The 19,892-nt window shown below is 38.2% G+C and overlaps 1 protein-coding gene across 1 annotated transcript; it reads right to left on the bottom strand.

Moving 5' to 3' along the window:
* Window positions 1-9,835: 9,835 nt before the first annotated feature.
* LOC145113124 (uncharacterized) lies at window positions 9,836-11,009 on the bottom strand. Its single transcript, XM_079049249.1, has 3 exons — window positions 11,001-11,009; window positions 10,821-10,882; window positions 9,836-10,424 (listed from the first exon to the last, which is right to left on the bottom strand). The coding sequence occupies exons 1-3, from the start codon at window positions 11,007-11,009 to the stop codon at window positions 9,836-9,838; spliced, it is 660 nt and encodes a 219-aa protein (XP_078905375.1).
* Between the last annotated feature and the right edge of the window lie 8,883 nt (window positions 11,010-19,892).

Here is a 19,892-nt window from a genome sequence, read left to right as displayed (position 1 = left end):
CTAACTAGCAAATGCAAACATCAATACAACGGTGTGAGAGAACTCACCTTGAGTGAGTAGTAAGGATAGCTAACAATCAAATAATGCTACCAAGCTTGAGAAAACTTCAAAACCTCACCTAAGAAGGACTAAAGGTTAGAAAGGAGAAGTAATGAAGCTATGAGTTGAGAAAAGAGTAATCACAGCAAGGTCTCTAAAACAGACCTGCTGTTCAAAACGGATTTACTCCAAAATATAAAATAGAAACATAGCTTTAACAAAATTTTATAGGAAACTATGATTGTTCAGGATTCCAAAACTATAAAGAACTCCTTATAACTCCAAAGGATGAATTAAATACAAATTTTACAAAAAGGTGTATCACTGCTGTCTCCAACAGGACAGTCAAGTGATGTTTGCCAATTCTACCTAACTTTTGAGTAGAATTAGTCCAAACAAAAATTCAGAGAAGTAAAGGACATACATATGAAAGTCTCAGAGTTGGAATTCAATGAAAACCATTTCCCAAGATCCGGATATAAAATTCACATTGTGGACAATCACAGCACTAGTAAAAGCTGGTGACTGCCCACTGATCTGGAGTGTGGATCCATTATAACCAAATTATAATTGGAAACAACACCTTATCTGCTCCAGATCTTAAATTAATAATATAAGGAACATATAGAAACTTGGAATCACTCTGGATCCTTTTCCAAGCCTTAGAAATGATGAAAACAAAATGACATATCAGAACAGACCCAGATCAGACCTAACAGCAAAGATGCCATTCGTGCCCATAGATAAAGTCCTTATTAGTGAGGTTTGCCTCCTTAAGAAAGTTAGCCAACTCAATTTGGGAACTTTTTACACTAGTTTGTGGTCTGTTTGAGTTCTAGAGATCCAGATATGATTTTTACAAAATGACTACATATCTGATGGAAAACAGAATTGTAGCCACTCGTGATTCCTTTTTGGCTTATACATCCTTCTCCCTTTGAAACACATTTTAGGATGTGTTCATCATCCCGATTCAGTCCCCATGATCACGGTGGTACTAAAAAGGATTAGGGATCATTAGGATTTCATTTAGCCACAAGAATGTAATAATAATCAACATGAAAATAAACATAAAGCACACAAAATCACCATTCTCCCTTTTAGGGTTTCCATGATCTTTTGCAACATGTAATCACCTAGATCCATCATCCACCATATATGGGGTGAAGATAGGATCTTGAGATGATGTATAACATACAATTCTTTGCAAATAATAAAAGAGATACAAATCAAATAAGAAGGAGTAGAAGTGAAGATGAAATCATAAAACCATAACAAGGTTATGAATCAAGTTGTAAGAAATGATAAGGAGGTTCATACCAATACGAATCAAGGCTGGAAATGAACAAGAATTAAGCTCTAAACAACAGCCCCTTGGCTGCTCTTGATCCCAAAGAGAGAGAGAAGGATGGCGTGAGGGGGAGAGAGAGATAGAGAGAGAGAGAGAGAGAGGATAGGGTTTAGAGTGTTTTTCTTGTGTGTGTTCCAAATGACTCAATTAACACATTGAGTACTATTAACTAGATGGATTTTGCAAATAGGCCCATAGCCCATGGACTTCAATAAAAGGAGTTTACAAGATGATCAAAAGAGTCCAATAACATAAGAAAATCATACCTTGGTTAAATAAATTAACCCAAGGTTACAAGAATAATTAAATTAAAATAACTAAATGTACCGAGAAAAACCGGGGTGTTACAGTGTGACAATCAAGTGCCTACTAACGCCTCATCCTAAAGTATGCATCTGTCCGAGGGATAACACCCGGTATAGGGGAACCAACTATACGACTATTGGGAAATGTGTCCATAATCAAAATCTAAAAAATTAAGATGTGAAAAAACTTACCAACGTAACAAAGCTACAATACTTGTTGCTTAGAAACTCTTATTAAACATAGTGTACATACCCTAAATGCCTAGACAAATCCCTTTAGAGTATATGTGTGTCTATTGCCGACTCTTGGCTCATTGGGGTTCAAATGGTCCTCAATCTTATCAAACACAGTACGCATTTGTTTGTAAGTGAAATCCCATATCAATCTGTCCCATGGGTACCTATGTCAAAAAATTACACTTAATAAGTATATGTATAATTTTGATATAATGTGGGTAAAAAACTGTATACCTGTTAAACTCATCTAAATTAGAGACGAGCTTCATACGTTCATTAGTAACCAGTCGTCGAGGGTATTTTTCCCAAAAGTCCTTGCTCTAGCATATACAGCAGGGAGACTCTCACCATGTCTTCATTACTTAATTGATGAAGTAAGTTATTGAACACGTGTCTAAGGTCAGCCAAACACACCGACATGAAAGCGACACAAATGGAAACACACGTTCTCTGAATTCTGCAAAATCAGAACTAGGATGGAAATAATCCACGAACCACAAGTCGGTGACCAAGCAGAATGCTTTCTTGTCAAAGCAAACTCGATAGTTGCCAACTGGAAATCGAAGCTCTTGTATGTCAACTGGATCAAAAGTAATAAATTATTTGCGGATAAGATAGTGACCTAGTAAAAGGTGACATTCAACACCCATCGACATGTACACGTAATCACAAAAACATGATTGCGTAAATATGACCGCACAAACTGGTTAGTTTTGTAAACAGGCCATGATTTCGCGCCCAAGTTCACGTCCGCAGGTTGTAGTAACAACCGCTTGATATGTTCTATCGTGCTACAATCAAAAGAATAATTAACTAGTGAATTTTGTATGTATGTTCCGGACAAAAAATCTGGAATGGAATTCCGGACAAAAAATCCGGAACGCTAGTCCGGACCATAAATTCCGGACCAATATTGGGGAACTGGTTCTGTTATGGATGCTAAATATGGAAAGACCTACAAGCGTCGACCTAAGGAAGCTAAGGTGTAATTGGGTTCGATTTTGCTGCATGCTATTTTAGTTAAAGATTTCAATATATGTCTAGTTAATTAGAATATTTAGTTTCCTTTTTCTAGTAGCTTGTTATCCCTATTTAAAGGGTCAATTATTATGAAATAAAGCATGCAATTATTCAGTCAAAACCCTAGCCGTATTCTTAGATTACTGATCAAGCTTAGTCTCCTTAGAGGGGGATAGGCTAGTCTTTGTGAACGGATTCCAGCAGCACATACACAAGTAGGATTACACGAGCAAGATCCCGGGCCATATCAAATTTGGTATCAAAGCCGCTCGTGATGTCGACTCCTACAACAGATGAGATGGTGAAAAAGATGGAATCGTTTATGATTCAACAGACCCATCAAAGAACAGACATAATGACAGCAATCGAAAGCTTGGAGACCAAGCAATCCGCACTTGAGGAAGGGTTGTTGTCCCAAATCCAAAATAAGTCGAACAAACAGGTGATAGAGGAAGAAAGTGTACATGGCGATCACGAAGGGGAATGGTTTAGTGATCCACCAGAATAAGGCCGAGGAAGGGGAAGAGGTGCTACTTTCGGCACCAAACCAAACACCAAAGGACTAGGCCTCTCGGGTGTGGTCGGTAGAGGTAGGGGGACGATAGAAAACCAACCGGAAGGAATAGGGAGGGGAGTAGTGAAGAATGTCGAGTCATGGAGAACTAAGGAACCACAACCGTTCAAGCATAACTGGGGGTACAACAAGTTTGAAGGGAGTAACTGGGGGTACAACAAGTTTGAAGGGACCATCCGTCGGGAACCAGATCCATCAAGGCTGTTCGAGGTTCATGATAATACAGGATACAAGGACAACCAGGAGGAGACGGGGTACCGGGGTAATAGGGTACCAAGGTTTGCAAAGATGGAGTTTCCTGTATGTGAGGGTAAAACTGACCCGATAGAGTGGCTTCAAAAGTGCGAGGATTTCTTTGAAGAACAACAAACCCCTACTGATTCTTGGGTTAGGCAGGCAACATTTGCTCTTCAGGGACGTGCCAGCAGTTGATATCACAACCTCAGGTTGAATTGGTATGAATTTTCAGAAGAGTGTAAAATCCGGTTCGGTCCACCTATGAGCATGAACCCACTAGGTGAGTTAACTCGCTTAAACCAGTTCGGAACAGTAGAAGACTATTGTGAGAAGTTTGAGTCTCTTTTGAGCTGAACTAACGGCGTCACACCCGAACAGAGCATTTGGCACTTCTGTGCTGAGTTGTCGAGTGTCATCCGGTATGAGGTGGAATACGCAAGGCCGACTACCTTGTATTTTTCCATGAATTTTAGCAAGACAAATTGAACTTAAGGTGTCAGAGGAAGGCTGAATTAGGAGTTTTGGAGCCCCGCTGGCAGGTGGAAACCGAACAATAGGAGGGAGTAAAAACCGAGAAACCACCGGAAACATTGCTAAACCAAGAAACCCTACTTGGAAACGCCTTAAAGCCCCCGAGATGGCTGAAAGGAGAGCTAAAGGACTCTGCTTCAACTGTGATGAGATGTTTTCGGCAGGACACAAGTGCTCTAAATTGTTTTGCATCATGCTGACAGATGATGATGAGGAAGGGGCAGAGGTAATCGTACCAGAAATTTCGCTGAATGATATTACAGGCACTACAAGTGACAAGACCTTCCAAGTACGGGCAGTTGTGGGGAATGGAGTGGCTTGGGTGTTGCTTGATAGTGGGAGCACCCACAATTTCATTTCTATGAAAGCCGCAAAAGATCTCCAAATTCAAGTGCGACATCAGCCAGGTTTGCGCGTTGCGTTACCTGATGGTGGCAAAATGGCGAGCAACGGGGTAAGTCGTAACTTACACATGACGGTCCAAGGGTATGAATTCTCGGATGATTTCTTTTCCATTCCATTAGAAGGATTTGATATTGTTTTAGGCATACATTGGCTTAAAAGTTCGGGCCCTATATTATGGGGTTTTACAGTTAGAGAGATGGCTTTCAAAGTTAATAATAGGCTGATTAAATGGCATGGTGAATCCCCAGAGCCAGTCGCACTAACCGCCCTGGGTGCATCGGGCGATTTGGCCCCCGACTTTGATGACCTACTTGGCTCTTTTGCAGATATATTTGAAAAACCTCAAGGGCTTCCACCCTCTCGTCCTTGTGACCACCAGATCCGACTTCATAATGGTACCGAACCTATTGCAGTCCACCCTTACCGCTACCCCCACCTTCTTAAGGATGAAATTGAAAAGCAATGTGATGAGATGCTCCAAAATGGTACCATCAGACCCAGCCAATCTCCATTTTCTTCACCGGTTCTTTTGGTTAAAAAACATGATGGATCATCGAGATTTTGCGTAGATTATCAGGAATTAAACTAGAAAACGGTCAAAGATAAATTTCCCATTCCATTGGTAGAAGAGCTCCTTGATGAATTACATGGAGCAACTTTCTTTTCAAAGTTGGATTTGGCCTCAGGCTACCATCAGGTTCGCATGGCAGCCACTGACATCAAGAAAACAACATTACGCACCCATCACAGACACTTTGAGTTTCTTGTAATGCCATTTGGCCTATCGAACGCGCCATCGACATTTCAGAGTTTAATGAATAATGTTTTCCGCCATCAACTTCGTAAGTATGTCTTAGTTTTTTTTTTGATGACATTTTGATTTACAGTAAAACAGGAACAGAACATTATCGTCATCTTCAAACTGTCTTTGGTTTGCTGCGTGCTCATGGTCTGTTTCTAAAAAAAATCAAAGTGTTCATTTGGTTGCAAAGAGGTGGCGTATTTGGGCCATATAATTCACCAAGATGGCGTTTCTGTTGACCAAAATAAAATCCAAGCGATACAAGAATGGCCTAAACCACATAACATTCGAACCTTACGAGGATTCCTTGGCTTGGCGGGGTATTATCACAAATTTATTCGCGATTATGGGATTATTGTTGCACCATTGACCGGCATGCTTAGACGAAATGGGTTTGTTTGGAGTGATGAATCGGACGCAGCCTTTACATTCCTAAAACAAGCACTATCAGAATCACCCGTTCTCGCATTACCCGACTTTACTACTACCTTTATAGTCGAATGTGATGCCTCGGGTAGTAGGGTAGGCGCGGTTCTCCAACAACATAACCACCCAATTGCATTTTTTAGCCGAAAGCTTGCAGATCGACACCATAAGCTTCCAGCATATGAGCGGGAGTTGATTGGTTTGGCCAAAGCAGTCACTTATTGACGTCCGTATTTGTGGGGTCGTCATTTTATGATCAAAACGGATCATTATAGCTTGAAGTTTCTGCTGGAACAACGCCTTACCACATCACCACAACAACATTAGGTTAGTAAGCTTCTTGGGTTTGATTTTGAAGTTGAGTATCGGGCTGGGGCACTGAACCGGGCAGCCGACGCCTTATCAAGACGGGAGGAAGATATTCAACAAGGTGACTTATACACGATAGCTCATGTCTGCATCGATGTTTTACCGGCTGTCCGAACCAAAATTGAAAAATCAGCCGTCCTTAGTGAATTGCGTGACCGAATTTTAGCAGGGGAAGAAAATGCCAAGTGGTCGGTGGTGAACGAGCTAATTCTCTACGAAGGACGGACGTATTTACAACCAACATCCCCACTAATTGAACTGGTTCTTTCAGGTATTCATGATGCCACACATGAAGGAAATCAAAAAACTATGGAACGCATTCGACGAGAATTCTATTGGAAGGGTTGGAAGAAAAGGATTCAAGACTATATTCGCCATTGTCTCGTATGCCAACGAAACAAATGGGAAACACTACAACCAGCCGGTCTCTTACAGCCCCTGCCCATTCCGACGAGCATTTGGGCTGATGTGTCCATGGATTTTGTGGAAGCTCTTCCGAAAGTTTCGGGTAAATCAATACTTTTAGTCGTGGTAGACCGTTTCTCTAAATATGCCCATTTTTTGCCACTAGGACACCCTTATACGGCTGAATCTGTGGCCCGAGTTTTTTTTTTCTGAAATCGTTCGCCTGCATGGTCTTCCCGAAACCATAGTGTCTGATCGTGACAAAGTCTTCCAGAGTGCGTTTTGGAAGGATTTATTTCGTTTATCAGGGACAAAACTATCTTTTTCAACAACTTATCACCCACAGAGTGATGGCCAAACTGAGGTTGTTAATCGAACAATCGAAATGTACTTGAGATGTTTAACTGGGGATAGGCCTCGTCGGTGGTTGATGTGGTTACCATGGGCAGAGTATTGTTATAGTACCTCTTATCACACGGCTCTCAAAATCACACCTTTCAAGCTCGTCTATGGAAGAGATCTGCCTCGTTTATTGAACTATGATGGAGGGTATTATAAGGTAGAGGCAGTCGACCAAGCTTTAATCGATCGTGCGTCATTTTTACAAGAAGCCACCATGCGTCTCTCGGAGGCACAACAACGCATGAAGTCAACGTATGATGAGCATCATCGAGCATTGGAGTTTCAAGTGGGGGATTGGGTGTGGCTGAAATTGCAGCCATATAGGCAATGGACGGTTTCTAAGGCAGCTTTCACCAAGCTGTCTCCAAAGTTTTATGGGCCCTTCGAAATAGTGGAACGAATTGGGGTGGTTGCGTATCGCTTGGATTTACCAGAAAGGAGTCGTATCCACAACGTTTTCCATGTTTCCTTGCTAAAACCGCATCATGGATCTTCACCAACTGTAGTTACTGAATTACCACCTCTTTTGGATGGCAAAACATTGCTTGCTCCCTTTAAGGTACTACGAGGTCGTAACACTCAAGGCAAGCCAGAGTTGTTGGTTCAATGGGCTGCTGGAGCAGAGGAAAGTGCTACCTGGGAGGATTGGCAGACTTTTCAGGAGGCATATCCAGACTTTGAGCTTGAGGACAAGCTCAATATGGAGTAGGGGAGTAGTGTTATGGATGCTAAATATGGAAAGACCTACAAGCGTCGACCTAAGGAAGCTAAGGAGTAATTGGGTTCGATTTTGCTGCATGCTATTTTAGTTAAAGATTTCAATATATGTCTAGTTAATTAGAATATTTAGTTTCCTTTTTCCTGTATCTTGTTATCCCTATTTAAAGGGTCAATTATTATGAAATAAAGCATGCAATTATTCAGTCAAAACCCTAGCCGTATTCTTAGATTACTGATCAAGCTTAGTCTCCTTAGAGGGGGCTAGGCTAGTCTTTGTGAACGGATTCCAGCAACACATACACAGGTAGGATTACACGAGCAAGATCCCGGGCCATATCAGGTTCCTTGTATTCCGGAGAGTTCTATGTATTCCATACATGATTGTCGGATTTCGCACACTTTCCGGACTAGCAAAAATTAGGATTTTTTATAGCAGTTTATGATGTAGTATAAATGTACAAGTAAATGTAATCCTATAATTGTCTTAACACAAATAGAATTTACAGAACACCCTATAATACCTATATAATTGCATAAACTAAACATGTTTTAACGTATAATTTAAAATTAATGCACATAATTAGAAGGAAATTTGAAAGTTACATATAAAAACTACATTTTTTCACTGTGATCGTTATCAGAAGATATTTTTAGTTTTAGTGGTGTCCGGAAGTGTATTTAGGGTAATCCGAAACAAATGAATGACCAAATCTAGTACGAAACGGGTTAAAGAGAAACAAATGAATGGCCAAATCTTGTACGAAACGGGTTAAAGAGTATTTATAGGAGAACCAGATTACCGGGTCGGAATTATTTACTCGTTTACCGAATATTAAATCGGGTCTGCAATGCTCCATTCCGGACCAAGTGGTCATTTTGTAAAAAAAAAAATTATATTTTTAAAAAACAACAAAAAAAGGTTAGATTAAAATTTCCTTATAAAATATGCCATACATATATAACACACAATAATATTAACATACATAGATAGCGGTTCATTAAACCGCTTATTTTAAATACTGGATCTAATACGAACCATATATTTTAAATCGTCAAATTTCACAAATTCATGATCAACATTGCACGGATAACTTTCTTTGTTTTAATTTTGCTAAACTACAATGATCAACGAAATGAATGCAACGCTGTACACCTAGAAAATCAATGTTACATTATACACCACAAGATCATGCATATGGAGTTATGGACATTTACTGTTGTTCACATCAAAGAAAATATTAGATATATGGCACTTTCGTTGACTGAAGATAAGCCGACAGTTATAGGTTGTAGCCTTGTAGGCCTGGCTACATATAATTCTATTCTAAGCAAAATACGACCTTTTCCTATGTATCCTATTCTAGGCAAAATACGACCTTTTCCTTGGTACCCTCCTTTCCTATTTATTTATTTATTTATTATTATTTTCTTTTTGGAAACCGCAAACAAATTAAACGAAAGTCTACTCGTAATATTTCAGCATCATCCCGGGTTTAAGCTCATTTACAGGGCAAACCCAGCCCCCATAGGGATTTTCAGGAAAAAAATTTCACACATATAACACCAGAAGAGATAGTTTAAGACAATCGAATTTTCGGTCTCACGCCCCTTATGGGTATAAAACCCAATGCATCAACCCAACTAGGTTGGATATCAATTGCTCCTAGGTACCCTCCTAACTCGTAAGAGAAATACACATGATATAAAATTAAGAGTAAATTATAGTTTTGGTCCATGTTGTTTGGTAAGATTTATATTTTTGGACCAAATACGCATCTATTTGGTTTAATGTAATTACAATGGACATTATCGGTTCATATAAAAAGAGCATTTTGTCATTTCTAACAGTGGCAGAGCCAAAGTCAAAGTAAGGGGTATCACAAAAAAAAAAATCACGTAACATACAATAATAAAAAAAACCATAATTTTATCAGACATAAAGTTCGACTTTCATAATAAAGTTATGTTTTAAAGTTGACATGTTCGCTCTTTCATTTTTCGAAAGCGAGTAATTACATTTTCAGTCTTAACATTCTCGAGTACTTATTTTCTACACTACAAATCAAAACACTATTCATAAAATCGTCACCTATTCTATTATGCAAATCGGTTTTGAACAACTTCATTGTAGAAAAATACCGTTCAACGGTTGCTGTTGTGACGGGCAAAACCAAAGTTAGTTTCAATAATCTGTAAACCAAAGAAAAATAGAGGTGCTTCCCAGTTTCCACCAACAAACGAGAGACATCCGCAATTCTATTCGAGTTTAAAAATTTCTTATCATGGAGCAAAAAGTGATAATAGATATCAAGTTTCCCATTAAGATGCACCATTTCTGAATCGTCAAAATCATTGTTGTATATCTCGCTTAGCTTCAACAACTTTGCTTTATCAAAACTATAAAATGAGTCACAAGAATTCAAAGCTGCCATGTTCTCAATCAATTTCATGCCAACTTCATTAAATCGATCCCTAAATTCTTGAATTTGCATATCCAAAACCATGTTAAAAATAACAATATCAAAATGATGTTGACTAGTTGTATTGGTCCTACGCTTTCGTGGAGTAACATAATATTCTGACATGTCCATAATTTCAATACTATGTTTTTCACAAAAAAGAACATACTTTCTTCCACATTTTTGGAAACTCATCTTTTCTAAAAACAAACAATGTTTTCTTTGTCCCTTTTACTAACGAAGTCGCTTCCAAAATATCTTGATCTTTTTTTTAAGATGATTTGACAAGGTATCCGTGAGACCTAGAATTTCCAAAATCAAGTGTAAAAGAAACAAAAACTCAAGTGTCTTGAAGTATGACAAAAATACCCTTTGCTTGATTATCGTTAGATAAAGTAGACCCCTCCTTTTTGAAATATTTAAGGACCATAACAACTTCTGAAAACAAATTCATCAAACTTACAATTGTTCTATAATGTGAATCATATCTAGTATCTCCAGCTCAAACAAGAGAAATCCCTTGATTCAACAAACTTACAATTTCAAACCGTTGAACGCACCACTCATATTACTTGCTCCGTCGTAACCTTGCCCCCTCACCTATTTATTTCGAAAAAATTAATAAAAATATATAGGATATAAAAAATTTAATAGAAACATATAAGACATAAAAAAATTAATATTCAATTAAAGAAATATATATTTTATGATTTCTCACCTGAGCCATTGTAACGCTCGTTTCATGTATCATTTATTTCTCAAGATTTTAGGGTTTTAGACTGGAACTCGACGAGTTGGGGAGCTCCAACTCGTCGAGTAGAGATCATTTTGGACGCGGGACTTAGGGTCTATTCGACGAGTTGGAAGACCCCAACTCGACGAGTAGACGTTGTAAAGGAAAACCCTAATCTTCAGGGGTTTTACCCTATTTATAGAACTTATGGCTCATTTGTGGCCTCCCTCATCGTCCTTACTCTCCAGAGAGAAACCCTAGCCGTGCTTTAGTGCTTTTTTGAATGTGTGTGAGCTTTGGAGAGTAAATATTGTTCTCTTTGGAAGGAAACTTCAAGATTGAAGAGATTGAAGTGAGGAGGAGGCTATAGATCAGGCATCTACCTGTGTTAGCAACCATTTGGAGATAAAAAGTCTTTACCTTGACCTCTGGTGTCTTAGATCTTCTCCCATGGAAGTTTAGTGTATTTTAGCCCATTTTGGAACCATTTTCGGAGTTGAGCATGATTTGAAGTTGTGACTTCAGATTTGGACACCTTAGGACTCCTTGGGTCTAAAGATTCAAGCTTTATCAAGCTTTGGCCATCCTCCATGCCCTAAACCTTGTATGAGACTTAGTTTTAGTGCTTTAGCCTCTTGAGGCCTTGCATGCACGTAAAGTTTGCAACTTTACGTGGTATTTCAGTCCTAAAGGACTGGATCTGTGGTTTGGGGCTTTGGATTCGACTGAAAGGATTGAATATGTAAAGACAAGGGAAAACTCGACGAGTTGCCCTGGCAACTCGACGAGTTGGATCGGGTGTTCCCGTTTTCGTTATGCACAATGAACTCGATGAGTTGATAAGATAGCTCGGTGATTTGGTTAGGGTTTTTCCCCAGTTTTTTGAACACTGAAGGAACTCGACGAGTTGCTAGATACACTCGACTAGTTGGGTCAATATGGACTGTTAACCTTGACTGTTGACCATGGTTGACCAAGTTTGACTTGGCATTTTAGGATTTTGACAAAGTTAGTCACATGATGGTTGTAGGCAGTTGAGTTGGAGCTGCGGGTTGGGACTTATCATATCTTATCAGTTCAGCATTCTTGAAAGGTGAGTCTCCTCACCATACCAATGGGTCTAAGGCACCAAGGCCGCCCCATTTTGTGATATGTGGTACACTAGTTGATATAGTGATATGTGGTATGTTAGTTGGTTATAGTCTAGGTCGTATGCTAGTTGTATATGTGACGCTTGCATGAATGACCATGGGGCAGCCCATGACGCTTTATGTCAGACCATGTGGGGGAGCACATCGCTTTTCAGGTAAAGACCTTTGGGGGAGCCCATGGCACTTGAATGTCAGACCATGTGGGGGAGCCCATGGCTTTCCAGTTAAAGACCATGGGGGGAGCCCATGGCACATAGTTGTAAGACCATGTTGGGGAGCCCATGACATCCTGGAGTAAGACACTAGGAGGAGCCCACGACATCCCTATATGTTTGTATGCGTGGCTTATGGTTTATGTAGCTTATATATCTAATATGGATTATGTGATTATATGGATTGTACGGGGTATGCTCTGGGGAACTCACTAAGCATTAGCTTAGAATTTGTTGATTTATTTCAGGTACTTCTGAGCCAATGGGCAAGGGCAAGGCTTGATGGTGCAACGTGCACTCTCCGACATTTTATATGGGGGCACTCTGATATTTGAAATAAAATGTTGATGTTATGAATTTTGAAAACAATTGTTATTTGGATTTCATATTTTATGGGAATGTTTTGATTAATTAAAAATGCAAATTTTGTTTGAAAATTTGGGTTGTTACAAGTTTGTTGGAAAATATTCTTTTATATCAGCTCAGATACCGATTGTTGGAAATATAAAAATCTGATCACCACAACAAAAGGCTCGGTTACCAGTTACTGTGTGACAGATATATGAGTTAAAGGTATAAGATATAGATATATATAAAGAATAATAATTGCGGAATAAGTATATATATGAAAGCTATAAATGACTGAAAGCTATAATAATATAAATGACTGTATTTAAATGACGTAAAGCTATAAATAATATAAATGACTGTATTTAAATGACGTAAAGCTATAAATAATATAAATGACTATATTTAAATGACATAAAGCTATAATAAAGTATATAAGTATATAAATATATATCAAGTAGGTTCGTCAATAAATTGACTGAACTGGACTGATGGAACGACTAGTCGATATTTGGACTCTTGGAACGACTGGTCGATATTTGGACTCTTGGAACGACTGGTCGATATTTGTTCAAAGATCAATCCGGTATTTGATAAGTAACAGAAAGTTCATTTTCATGTAAAATGGGTTGTTTACAAAACAGTGCAAAGTACACGAGTCATGTATTTGTATACGGGTATTGGGTGTTTTGAGGAGATTTGATGAGGTTGGAGTGGGTATTTGGAGGGTGGTAGGAAGTGTAATAATGTTGTAGTTTTGGTGGTGTAAGGTAGCAAAGATGGTGATGTTGAAAGAGCTTTGGGTGGTGATGAATGTAGATTTTCGGAGTAAATCTCTCTGGATAGCCAATTCTCTCTCGCGTCTCTTTGGGGTTTCCCGTGGTCAAAATCGTCCACGAAAATTTCTAGATGTAGTTAAGGTTCTGAAGAATTGATGGTGAAAATCTCCCTGGTAGTATTTTGGTTGTGTTGTGCCCAGTTTTTTTATTTTCTAACATGAAGATTCTGAACTCGAAAACAGAAATCTCTCTGGATAGCCAATTCTCTCTCGCGTCTCTTTGGGGTTTCCCGTGGTCAAAATCGTCCACGAAAATTTCTAGATGTAGGTAAGGTTCTGAAGAATTGATGGTGAAAATCTCCCTAGTAGTATTTTGGCTGTGTTGTGCTCGGTTTTTTTGTTTTCTAACATGCAAATTCTGATGTCGAAAAACAGCAAGGTGGTGATGGTTGTGGTGATTTGAAAGGGTTTTTTGGAGGAGGTTTAAGGAGGGTATTTGGAGGGTGTTTGGAGATTATTTTGAGGTTGGAAGGAGGTTGATATAAGAGAGGTGTTTGGTGGTAAGTGGTGCGATGAGCAAAGGTGGTGAAGTTGATGATCTTAAAGTTTGATGAAGAACATGTGATGAAGATGGTTGATGGTGTTCTTCATTTAGCTTGTTGATCTTGGTGTTCTTCACTTTCTCCAGGGATTTATCTTGTTCTTGAAGAAGATGAAGATGGTTGATGGTGTTGGGAGTATTTGGTGTTTGTAGGAAGTGTTACAAAAATTACAAAATGAACACACCCACACTCTTTACATACTCATGTATACATATATGAGGTGAAACAAATATCTAGTAGCACTTGAGTAGTAAGTTGAAAGAGTAATGGCTGATCATGCAAGTTGTTGTAGGAGCTAGTAGCAAAAACGTGTGTATGGGTTTTGCTTCTTAATTCCTTTGCTTTTTCTTTTGACTTTTCCACACAATATATATATATATATATATATATATATATATATATATATATATATATATATATATATATATATATATATAGTTGAAACTGTTCAGTCGCACAGCTAAATTTTCTCGTCTATACGTTTCCGTCATTCGCGTGTTTTCGTATTTTCCGTTTTGATCACGCATTCATGCAACCTGAAATAACTGATAATATTTGTTAGATAATACAAAAACAGTTCGTCTTATTTCAGTGATGGTCACATACAAGGTCACATACAAAAACATCTTTCAACAATTTCCCCCTATGTGATCATTGCTGAAATAAGGACAGGTATGATATAATCATATTGACAGTTTTGAACTTTGAACATTCGAGATAAAAGATTTGTCAATAGATAAGATATATATAAAACCATAGTGATTGTTTTGAAAGTTTGTGACTTGGTTTAACATATCTTATGTAAAAGATTTTCAGAAATTTGTTTCCGAATCAAAGTCTCGGGTTCGGTTATCAAAGGGTAGCCATATATGTATCTAAAGAATTTTCTTTAGATTTTATAGCATTATTAACGACGACAAGTGGTCTAACAGGTCGATTCAGATGAACGCTCATAGGTATAGCTCACACTTCACTTGGGTGTTTGGTTGTTCTGGCAGCAGAACAAGTTAATGATCACTAAAAATGAGTGATATATCTCTCTGACAACTCACACTCATATTGGAGGTGTTCAGCTATGCTTTTCCTGAAAGTCACTTAGTCTCATTATTAGATAATCAATCACATAAGACTGGTTTCGGCATTACTCAGCGGGTTTCTTCATTCATGCCATTAACTTTCATGCTCTCTCCGTCGGGAAATATATGTAGAGGGGTTTAGCAATTTTCATAGTGCAGTTTGCATCTAAGAATCTTCAATGATGAAGGCTACAGTATCCCGGGAAATCCAATGTTGTTGTAGCTTCTTCTTTGATGGTATTCTGTTTGTTGATCAATATTGATTTTTGTAAAAAGATATTTTGTTTTAGCATTGAGAACTTGCTACATTTGAGAAAATTGGGTTTTTGAGAGTATCTGTCTTGCAGGATTAAGATATCTTCTTTTGTGAAAAATGGTTAAAAACAGATCACGGGATCTTATGATGTTTGTTTTGAAATAACCATTTGGTTGAAAAGTTTGTTTGAAAATACCAAATGTAGAATATTTTTGTTTTCTTTGGTATCTCTTCGGTGAATGATTTGGCCTTTTTTTGTTGATTTGTCTTTATCTTGATTCGTCTTTGAAGATTGGATGTGGATAGATCTTTGTTTTTCTTTGATAAGTGATTGTTGAAATCCTTTTCGTTTCGACTTTTCTTGTTGATGGATCACGGGATCTCAAGACTTCATTTTTGGTTGGCTTATATCTAGGTAGGGATTGGTGGCATAAAAGACAGTTTGTCTAGTATGTAAGAAATGAATGTATCGTCCCTGATCATTTTGATATCTGAGCAAAAATGAGATCGTGACAAGGTATAATCATGTATACCTTATAAGCAATAGTAACACACCTAAGCTCACAAGAAATGAATTCCACAGTGATATAGATTGACGAGGCACAAATTCTCACATGGGTTTTTGTTTTCATCTGAACCTCCTAACCTTATGTCCCCTTTTTAAAATCATCAATAATGAAATAAAATTGAAGGAAATAAAGTTATATACATTATGAAAAGTATGAGATTTGAACCTTCACTCCAATTGAGAATCAATATGACTTAAAATCTTCATCGAGCATAAGCATCTGAAAATTAAGTCAAGAGACGATTAATCACAAGGTTCTATAAAAGCTTATTATGGTAAGTCTTTTATTATATTTATGAAGATTTGTTTTTCTTAATGTTTTTGGAAGTTTTTGGTTATTTGAATGTTTTTGGTATTTTTGAAAAGAAAGCAATTTTTAATTCTTTTTGAATTTTCTTTTTGAATGAAAGTAAACACACTTTTGTACAAACAAAAAGTAAAAGTTTAAGGATGGATGTTATCTGGATTTAACATTCTTAGACGGCCTAGGAAGTATTGAAACTTTGTTTCATCGAGAGCCTTAGTGAAGACATCGGCAATTTGGTCTTCGGAGTTGATGAAGTGTAGTTCGATATGACCCTTTTGAATGTTGTCTTTGATAAAGTGATATCGAATGTCGATGTGCTTTGTCATGGAATGGTGAACGGGATTGTGAGAAATGGCAATTGCACTGGTTGAGTCACAAAATATGGGAATTTGTGAGATTTTGAAGCCATAGTCATGCAGTTGAGTTTGCATCCATATGACTTGTGAACAACAGCTGGCGGCAGCGACGTATTCAGCTTCTGCTGTTGATGTGGATACACAAGTCTGTTTCTTTGAAGTCCAACTCACTAGTCTACCTCCTAGGAATTGACAGCTACCAGATGTACTCTTCCTATCTAGCTTGCATCATCCGTAGTCTGAGTCGGTGAAAGCGTTCAGCTGAAAATCGGATTTAGCTGGATACCAAAGGCCAAGTTTGGGAGTGCCTTTAAGGTATTTGAAGATGCGTTTCACAGCAACTACATGGGATTCCATAGGATTTTCTTGGTATCTGGCACACACATATGTAGAAAACATGATGTCAGGTATGCTGGCAATGAGGTATAAGAGTGATCCGATCATTCCACGATATCTTTTCTGGTCAACGGGTTTGCCATTTAAGTCTGTATAGATTTTGTATCCAAAAGCCATTGGGGTTTTTGCGGTATTGGATTTGTCCATTGAAAAGCGAGTGAGTAGGTTTTTGACATAATTCTCTTGGTTGATGAAAATTCCATCAGTTGACTGTTTGATTTGAAGTCCGAGAAAAGTAGTCATCTCCCCAATCATGCTCATTTCAAATTTGCTCTTCATTAGATCTGCAAACTTAACACTTAAAGATTCATAAGTAGAACCGAAAATAATGTCATCAACATATATTTGTACGATTAACAGATGTTTATTAAATATTTTACGAAAGAGGGTTTGATCGATTGAACCTCTTTTAAAACCTGATTCTTCGAGAAAGGTTGACAACGTGGCATACCAAGCTCGGGGTGCTTGTTTCAAGCCATAGACAACTTTCTGCAATTTAAAGTTGTGATCTGGAAATTTGGGATCTTCGAAACCTGGTGGTTGTTGGATGTATACTTCGCGATCTATCTCTCCGTGTAAGAATGCACATTTAACGTCCATTTGGAATACTTTGAAATTCTTATGTGCAGCATATGCAAGAAAGATGCAGATTGCTTCAATTCTGGCAACTGGAGCATATGTTTCATCGTAGACGATTCCTTCTTGTTGTGAATATCCTTTGACTACAAGACGTGCCTTGTTTCGACAAATGATTCCTTGATCGTCAGTCTTGTTTCTGTATACCCATCTTGAACCTATAACAGTAACATCGGGTGGAGTAGGAACAAGATTCCATACGTCGTTTCTTTCAAATTCTGCTAGCTCTTCTTGCATAGCTTTTACCCAGTCTGGATCTTTTATAACAGAATGTATGGTTTTGGGTTCAGTCATGGATAAGAAGGCTCCAAATAAACATTCATTTGTGGATGCGACTCTAGTCTGAATGCCTGAGTTGGGATCTCCGATGATTTGGTCTGTTGGATGATTTCTGGTCCACTTTATTAAGCGATTCTCTTCCGCTATAATAATTGGCGTTTCAGTATCCCATTGTTCTTCTCCAGGTGTTTCATCTTGGAATAGGTTTGAAGGTTCCCCCATAAATGATGCATCGGGATTGTTTTGGCTATTTGGGGATTGGGCGATCAAAGGAGGATTTGGTGTTTGTTCCAAAGAGGAAGTATGTGTAGGCGGTTCCCCCTCAAATTGATCTGCATCATTTTGGTTTTGTTTGTGTAATAACTTCACTGGGTGTTCCTGTAGGGTCAATTGAAGTAGTTAGAAGTTCAGAATTGTAAGCGGTTTTTGGTTGTTCAAAAAGTAAATCAAGATCGATTTCAATGTCTATGTCAGGAGAAAGTGTTTGTTGAATTGGATTTTGAAAAATATTTTCAATCATTTTAGAACCAAAATGTTCACGATCCAATTTCCTGACATAAAATTCATCGAAATGAACATCGGTACTTTCTTTAATTACTCTAGTACATTTGTTCGGTACTCGATAAGCAGCTGAAGAAAACGAGTAACCAAGGAAAATTCATTCGTCCGACCTTGATTCAAATTTTGAATGGTGGTCTTTATTGTTCTTTATGAAGAATCGACAACCAAAAATATGGAAAATTTTGATGTTTGGTTTTCGGTTGTTAATGACTTCATATGGTGTTTTATGAAGATGTTTATGGATTAAGGAATGATTTTGAGTGTAGCAAGCTGTGGCTATTGCTTCTGCCCAAAAGTATTGTGGTATATCAGCGAAGATAAGCATTGATCTTGCAGCTTCACATAGAGTTCTGTTCCTTCTTTCGACAACACCGTTCTGTTGTGGAGTGTATGGGGCTGAGAAGTTATGTTCAATTCCTTTGTCTTTGAGAAATGAATCTAGAGTCTTGTTTTTGAACTCTAAACCATTATCACTTCGGATTCTTCGAACAGGTCTTTTGAGCTTCAGTTTGATTTGTTTGATGAAGTTGATCATCTCTTCAGGTGCTTCTGATTTTAGTCTTAAGAAAAAGACCCAAGTAAAGCGCGAGAAACCATCAACGACAACAAGAATGTACTTCTTCCCTTGTATGGTTTGGGTTTTGGCTGGGCCACAAAGGTCTATATGCAACAATTCTAGTGGTTCGGATACACTAGATTCTGAGATGCTTTTGTGAGTGGATTTGGAAAGTTTTCCTTTTTCACATGCGGCACAAAGAGTTTCGTTATCAAGCTTCAGAAGTGGTAGCCCTCGAACAAGATCATCGCCGATCAGTTTTTTGATGTACCCAAAGTTTAGATGGGAAAGGCGGCGGTGCCATAACCAACTAATATCTGCTGGGGCTTTAGATAGCAGACATATATCGGGTTTACCATAGATAAGATCCATGTCAAGTGGATACATATTTCCGGCACGGTCAGAATCAACTATAACATCTTTGGTTTTGGCGTCCATGATCAAGCTTCGTTGTTTGGTGAACAAAACTTCAAGATTGTTATCACACAGTTGAGAAACACTGATGAGGTTGTGTTTCAGGTCATCGACAAAGGCAACTTTCTTTATGGTGAAATTACCATTTGTTATGTTTCCATAACCCTTGATTTTTGATGTCATGTTTGTTGAGTCTAATTGTGTTGCGTCTTGGGCTTTTTGTTTTGTATCTGGATTGGGCCTGTCCATCCGTGTTTATCTTATAGGGTTATATTATAAATATGCATGCATGTATGCATTAGACCGTGTTGATTATTACGTTCATTGTTTTGTAACCCTAAACGCCTCTACAGTTGAAGTTCTTAATCGAGCTCTTTTGAG

Source organism: Lactuca virosa, chromosome 5 (genome assembly GCF_052849685.1).
Source record: "Lactuca virosa cultivar CGN04683 chromosome 5, Lactuca_virosa_CGN04683_v6, whole genome shotgun sequence".
In the NCBI taxonomy this organism is placed as follows: domain Eukaryota; kingdom Viridiplantae; phylum Streptophyta; class Magnoliopsida; order Asterales; family Asteraceae; genus Lactuca; species Lactuca virosa.
The sequence above is the reverse complement of the archived record's forward strand: the minus strand, read 5'-3'. Positions and strand labels throughout refer to the sequence as shown.

Coding starts and splice junctions, on each gene's coding strand:
- LOC145113124 (XM_079049249.1), bottom strand. Junction 10,425..10,820: donor GCGTTCAACGGTTTGAAATT/GTAAGTTTGTTG, acceptor TGAAAAACATAG/TATTGAAATTATGGACATGT.